General features: G+C 40.8%; 2 protein-coding genes across 2 annotated transcripts; both read right to left on the bottom strand.

Annotated features, from left to right (window-relative positions):
* Nucleotides 1-634: 634 nt before the first annotated feature.
* On the bottom strand, nucleotides 635-1,636 carry LOC306734402 (uncharacterized protein; the record flags this gene model as incomplete). The annotated part of the gene is made up of 1 exon (XM_079215759.1): nucleotides 635-1,636. The coding sequence occupies one exon, from the start codon at nucleotides 1,634-1,636 to the stop codon at nucleotides 635-637; it is 1,002 nt and encodes a 333-aa protein (XP_079071885.1).
* A 1,570-nt stretch (nucleotides 1,637-3,206) lies between these two features.
* On the bottom strand, nucleotides 3,207-4,205 carry LOC306734784 (uncharacterized protein; the record flags this gene model as incomplete). The annotated part of the gene is made up of 1 exon (XM_079216175.1): nucleotides 3,207-4,205. The coding sequence occupies one exon, from the start codon at nucleotides 4,203-4,205 to the stop codon at nucleotides 3,207-3,209; it is 999 nt and encodes a 332-aa protein (XP_079072301.1).
* Between the last annotated feature and the right edge of the window lie 2,618 nt (nucleotides 4,206-6,823).

Raw genomic sequence — 6,823 nt, 5'->3', positions numbered from 1 at the left:
GATATTTAAAACACACCCAGCAGAGGTCATCTGGAAGACTCAGCCATTGCACTGCCCACACACTCCTACATGCTCAACATCATTAAAAACAAACGGGCACGACTGAAACAATGCTGCAATCTGCGATGCAACCAACACCCGAGTGAAGCAGATCTGTTGGCGTAAGCATTCACCGGAAGATTATCAGAAAGCCTCAAGTAAAGAGCTCTTTGATTTCTTGCGATTCTGCAACACCACTCTAAATCACAGCTTTTGGACCCTGCTCTTAAGAGAGTATGATAGAAAAAAATAAATAGTTTGTCCATAATTTGAATTACAATATTTGAGATGAGGTGCCTCAGATCAAGATCAATATAACAAGAAAGCATTAGCACCACAATTTTTGATTTGACAGATGTTTGGATGGGATCTGTTAATTAAATTAGTTCTTAAATAAGCTGCACTGTCTGTTCAGTCATTGCTTTGAAAATGTATTAAGTGCCTTACGCCACCCAGTGGGCTGGACAATATCCAAACAATGAAGGGGATCAAGGAGACATAGGAAAGTATTTTATTTCAGCCTTTGACGATTCATTTATCATCTGATTTTAGTGGAATGTAAAGACCAGAGTTTTAAACTTTTACCACCTCCACATCACTGATTTTGAATCGTGTGAAGTCCAAGCTCACTGGAAGTTAAAGAAGCCACTAGTCTGTGTTTAAGCACCTCGGGCTGTGCACATGTCACCTCCTCCAAGAAGTGGACATTTTGAGGATGGACAGCTAGCCACTTCCACAGATACTCCATCTTCTCATCGCACACCCAGGGGTTTCCTCCTAAAACAATCCGGAAAGAGGATCTTCTGTCGTCCAGCAGCCCCAAGGGGGCATACTGCAGCAGATTCTGATTGAGCAGCAGAAGATCGAGATGTTGAAGACCCTGGAGGAGGGTCCCTGGCAGCTCTTGGAGCTGATTATCTTGCAAAAACAGCTGCGATAGTTTCAGGTTGTGGCTGAAGATTGAAGGTTTCAAGGAGCTTAAGTTGTTACTGGCGAGATTCAGTGTCTCCAGGCGGTGCAGGTTCATTAGAGCGGCGGGTTGTAGGTCCTGCAGATTGTTATCACTGTAGTCTAGATTCTCCAGACTGGGCAGCTTCTGAAGAAGAGCGGCGGGTACAACAGTTAAACGGTTTCCAGACAAATCCAACCAGGTGATGCTACTGTTGCCAGAAAACCACTCGGCATCAGCTGTTTCGATCAGATTATTCTTCAGCACAAGACTACAAAGTGAGTCATGGCTGAAGACTTTAGAAGGAAGACGAACCAGCTGATTTCCTGTCAGATCCAACATGTTCAAGTGAGGAACGTTCTTCAGTAGATCTGAAGGAAGGCTTTTTAGGTTGGTGTGATAGAGCTGGAGCTTGTTCAAAAGAGGCACAGCCTTCAAATGGCTCGCTGTAATGCTGCTGAGGTTGGTGGATTGGATGGATAGGCGAGTGGTGTTGGAGGGTAAACCATCGACAGGGAAATGTGTAAGGGCACTTTGGCTGCACACTACCTCGGCACTAGTAGGTGTAAAGGAACAGGAACACAGATCTGGGCAAGAGTGGGCACATTCAGCCAGTGCAGTGAAAGTCAGGAGCATCCATAAGTTCATATTTAAAGCCTGCATGAAGGAAACATACAGTGTGAGAGACGCGACAAGAAAATGATCTAAAAAGAAATGATCAGGTATTTACAAGTAATATCAACGTTTCTGAAAATATGATATGAAAAGCTGAATCCTACCTGAAAAGCACTGCAGAATTGCTTCTGTTTTTATACCACAGCTTGGTTTCATAGAATGTTGAGTGTTTTTGTTCCCAGCAGCGAGTCAGGACAAAATGTTGAAATAAGCAAACAAAACCAAGCAAACAAACCAGCTCATCAGCCGGTGAGTGGTTACTTCTTTCAAATACAAGACACACAAATCAATACTTTCCTGTTTTCATGCCTACAAAAACAGATTTATGCAGTAGTAAAACGCTGTTTAAAGTGATTTGTAAATCTTTGATGTATAAAAAAATTATATTTCCGAGAATGGAATGAATCAGGTCTTTGATTTAATACATTTTCATTCTTGGTATTTGGATTCCTCTTTCTTTAAAGAACATGCAATCTGTTGAAGGAATAGTTTGACATTTTGGAAAATATGCTCATTTGCATTCCTGCTGAGAGGTGATGTTTATAGATATTGATACCACTCATGTCTATCAATTCGAAATGAAGCTTCAGACTGCAGCCAATCAGCTTCACTGAGCCTAAAGACTGGAAACATCTGGCCTGTCTCCGTCCAAAAAGCTGCCTACATGCTGGAACCAGCTGTAACAGTGACGGGCCCAATTGGAGGTGATGGTTTCTAGATCTCTGTAGTGAACACCCCTTTCAGAGGGAACTAAAAGCATGTGTGTAACCCATTGTCTTTATTGAGTACACGCAATTTAGATATATGGAGTTGCGATGAGTGCAAACAATTGTCAGTTACCTGCAGGCGATGATCCTTTAAAGAGACTGGCACCACTGCAGCACACCTGCCTAAATAGACTGGCCTGGATGATTGGACCGTGCCATGCTACCTGAGACAGAGGGATGTCCTCAACGGCCAGGCTATTCTGCACTACTAGGGAGCGAGGTCTACTCTCCCCTTCCAATTAACATGGACTCGCTGACTGCTATATACCCTGCCATGGGAGATGGCTTGGAGTGTCTCCTGTTCCATGGAGTGCTCATTATGAGTGTCTCTTGCTTCATGGAGACCTCACTATGTTTGTCTGTAACTTTAGTTCGTAATTGTTCGTCACTAAGATTTGTTCCCCATCCAAAATGTGTAAATAGCATTGGGGCAATAAAATCCTTATTTTTCACACCTTACCCTGCCTTCCCAGTTTTGCTTACTGTGGTCCTTCACAACCTCGGAGGCTCAATAATTATAAGATAATTTATATTATATCTTGTTTGTGTTCAATCCATAAAAAATTATACATTTGGATTCAGCTGGTAGATGGATTGGTTACCTTTTGGACAGAGCCACATTATATCTGTAATTAAAGTAAAGACAGACAGACAGACATTCTTGTTTGCTTTCGTTACTCATATTTAATCATACATTCACATTACATTAACCAAAGAGAATGTTTCAGTAAAAAATATGACACCATGTCAGATAATAACCATGAGGATGGAAAACATTAAGACTGAAGGTTGAGCTCCCTTTCGGTCAGTGACATTAGTGAGCGCCCCTCCAGAGACTGCGGCCTGGCACAGACGATGCTCTCTGGCAGGAAAACCTTCTTCTTGTTCTTCTGCAGCCACCCCCAGAGGTACCTCACCTTCCTGTCACACAGCCAGGGGTTGGAGGTCAGGTCCAGCCCCTCCTCCTCCAGGGAGCTCAGAGGGTCCAGCAAACCTGCAGGGATGTGGCTCAGCTGGTTTTCATCCAGACACAACAGTTTGAGCTGACTGAGCTCCTGAAAAAGGTTTTTGGGGAGTTTGTTGAGGTTATTCCGAGAGAGGAACAGATAGGTAAGGTTACGGCTGCTCTGAAATACAGATGCATCCAGAGTGTCTAGCTTGTTGTTACGCAGGTTTAACCTCTCGAGTTTGTTCAGCAGGTCCAGAGAATTTGCAGAGATCTGGTCCAGGCGGTTATTGGCAAGGTCTAGATTCTCCAGGTGGGGCAGCTTCTGAAGCAGCGCCGCTGGGACCTTCGTTAAACTGTTCCCAGATATATCCAACCAGGTGATGCTGCTGTTATCCGGCAGCCACTCAGCGTCAGCTTTTTCAATCGCATTATTCTTCAGCACCAAGTTGCGGAGTGGGGCGTGGTCGAAGACATCTGCAGGCAGGACGGACAGTTGGTTCCCTGTGAGATCCAAAGTGTCAAGGTGAGGAACGCCCCTGAGGAGATGAGCAGAAAGGTTCTGCAGGTGGTTGCTGTACAGGTGGAGCCCCTGCAGCAGGGGCGTGGCGCTCAGCTGCTGCTCGGAGATGGAGGTGATGTTCGTGAACTGGAGGGTCACCAAGGTGGTGTTCTGCCAGAGACCCTCGGAGGGGTACTCTGTCAGAGGGACCTCATTGCAGACCACCTCCGCTCTTCTGCGGTAGCATTTGCAAAGTGGCGGGCAGGAGAGAGCGCCATGGCAGAGATATGCCAACGAGAGAACGGCAAGGGCACACCAGGACTTCATTACTACAAGAAGAAGAGATAGAGTTAAAGATGAGGAAAAGATAGAAATTACTTAAAGATTTCACCACTGCAAAACATCACAAATCCATTCCAGTTTGAACACACGGTGATCAGTATCACGAGTTAGAAATATTACTTACTGTTGTATGAGTACTTCTAGTTGCACGAGGAGCAGCCGGACTGATCCTTATGTCAGATTCATCAGTGGTCATTACTGAGTCCTTTGGGGAGCAGAATCCTGATTTAATCATTACTTATTGAGTAAACACAGTCATGCGTCAAGGGCAGTCCGTTGCAACAGGCTGTGTGACTCAAAGCTGCAGGGAAAGTACAACACTTTGAAACATTGAAATGACATGTTATATTTTATTTAATGCAGTTTTAATGTTCTAATAGAAACGGACAATTCTGAAATTGAGGTCTAAATAATCATGCAAGTTTAATAATTTTACGTCACTGATTTACAAAACTAAGTTAGATGTTTACATTATTTTGCACTTTGGATTTTTTTTAGATATGGGCCATTAGGAGGAGCATGTAAGACATAGATACAATGCATGATAATCAATTTAAAATTAGATGGATTATATTTATTTTTCTGAAACTTTAATTAATCTTCAGAAAAGTTAATCATGCCACAGAATTTTAGATAAATTATTATATATATTTTTTAAGTTGCATAGTTTTAATAGCAGTAGGCACTGAACAAGAGTTCAATAAATGCCTTATATCGTATAATGTAACTACTTAATTTACTCCACTAATACATTTGAAGAGTACAATGTGTCTGTATTTGTTAGATTGTTTCCATTGTGCCAAAGCAGGAACATATGGATGCCTCTACTTCTCTGAAAGTTTCCATAATAATGTTAAAATACTCCTGCGTCCATACAGTAATATATATGTATTCCAGGTGGTATTGAACATAAAATCAATTCACAGTTAGGGCGCAATTTACTGTTGTAGCTGGCTGAGTTTGAGCAAATTTTACCTTCATAATACTGGGTATAAACATCTCTCAATAACATATTCTATTCATGTTTTGTATGTAAAGCCGGGGATCGAGCGGCTGATCTTCAGATTGAAGGATGACCTGCTCTTCCACTGCACCACAGAAAGTAAATGTACCATCCATCACTTGCAACAAATATGTAATGAAACAAACACACATCCAATCATGCAAAATGATAAGGTATTTTATAAATAACATTCTTTCATGACCTTGGACCAGATAAGGCTTTGAACCTGTTATGTAAAGCTTTAGTCTTTTTATTTACCAATGCTTAAACCAATATGAGGATGACATACAATAAATAACCCTCTTACCGACCTGTAATGCAATCCATCCTCACATAGGAAGCAGAATAACGTTTAAACTGGTTAATTAGTTAGTTATAGTGCACCATGTTCTTGATACAGCACATGAGATATACAGAATACTACAATATGTGAGGCAACAGATTGTTCTTTTATTTACTTTTTATCCATATATTTGAGGTAACATTAAGAAAGCAGTGGTGGAGGAAATATTCAGTTCCTGTCTTGTAAAAAAATGCAAAACAAAGTCATGCATTGAAAATATGTCTGAAGTAAAATGTATATAGTATCAAAAGTAACATACAGATGATGCAGAAAATGTCCCTGTGAGTATGATACCATTTGTAGATAAATATATAGAGTATATTACAGTATTATTGATATATTAATAGTGAAAGTAGTGAAAAATCTCTAAAATAAATGTATTGCAGTAAAAACAAGAATTCTATTTGAATTGTGGTGTGGTGTGGTACCTCAAATGTATCTACTACACTTAACCCACTACTGCAAGAAGCACATCCTTTTCAGAAATATAAATCAAAAAGGAAAAGAGACAAATTAATGTTGAATCACGATGAAGGAAGGCTGGGTGTCACCTGAGGTTGTAGCGGTCGGTACAGCAGGTTTCAAGGTTATTTAACCGGAACACACAGTCACACAGCTGATAGACGGAATGGATACGACCCGCTGTATGAAATACAATTTTAGCAGATGGGCAACATGATGAACCATTACATTATGTATGATGAGTGCCAGTTAGCTTTAGGCTGTTCTGAAAGATTTATTTCAGTCAAGCCCACTCACTCCACATGCAGTGGCGAGATAGAAACAGACCTATTCTGGTAAAGTTCAAACAGTCTCCTGAAATACATGGTAGTCAGATGTAACACCTCTGAAGCATCACTACAATACTCCTGGAACACATTTGTGTTTATAATGTCGATGTTGTGACATCACTGTATGGTTTTTAATGAGTAGATCTTAAGACCGGTAACTAATAATTCAGGGACAGTTGAATAGATTAAACAGACGTTATAAAACATGTATTGGTGAGCTTTAGAGGGGCTGGTAAACAGACTTCTTCTGACAAAACCATTGAACTTGATTTTATCTGTACAGATTTCATTCACTGCCTGTTTACTGGTTAATGCACCGTCTACATTTTACTGAAGGTCGTGGAATTCAGACTGACTGGTTACAAATAAGACATCAAGGCACAATACATAATCATGCTTTTTTTATATTGATATAATTCCAAAATGTTGCATTTTAATAAACAATGAATGAAACATGAATTATCAA

The sequence above is a fragment of the Taurulus bubalis genome (genome assembly GCF_910589615.1).
Source record: "Taurulus bubalis genome assembly, chromosome: 3".
Taxonomy (NCBI): domain Eukaryota; kingdom Metazoa; phylum Chordata; class Actinopteri; order Perciformes; family Cottidae; genus Taurulus; species Taurulus bubalis.
Note: the sequence above shows the minus strand (reverse complement) of the source record. Positions and strands in the feature narration are given on the sequence as shown.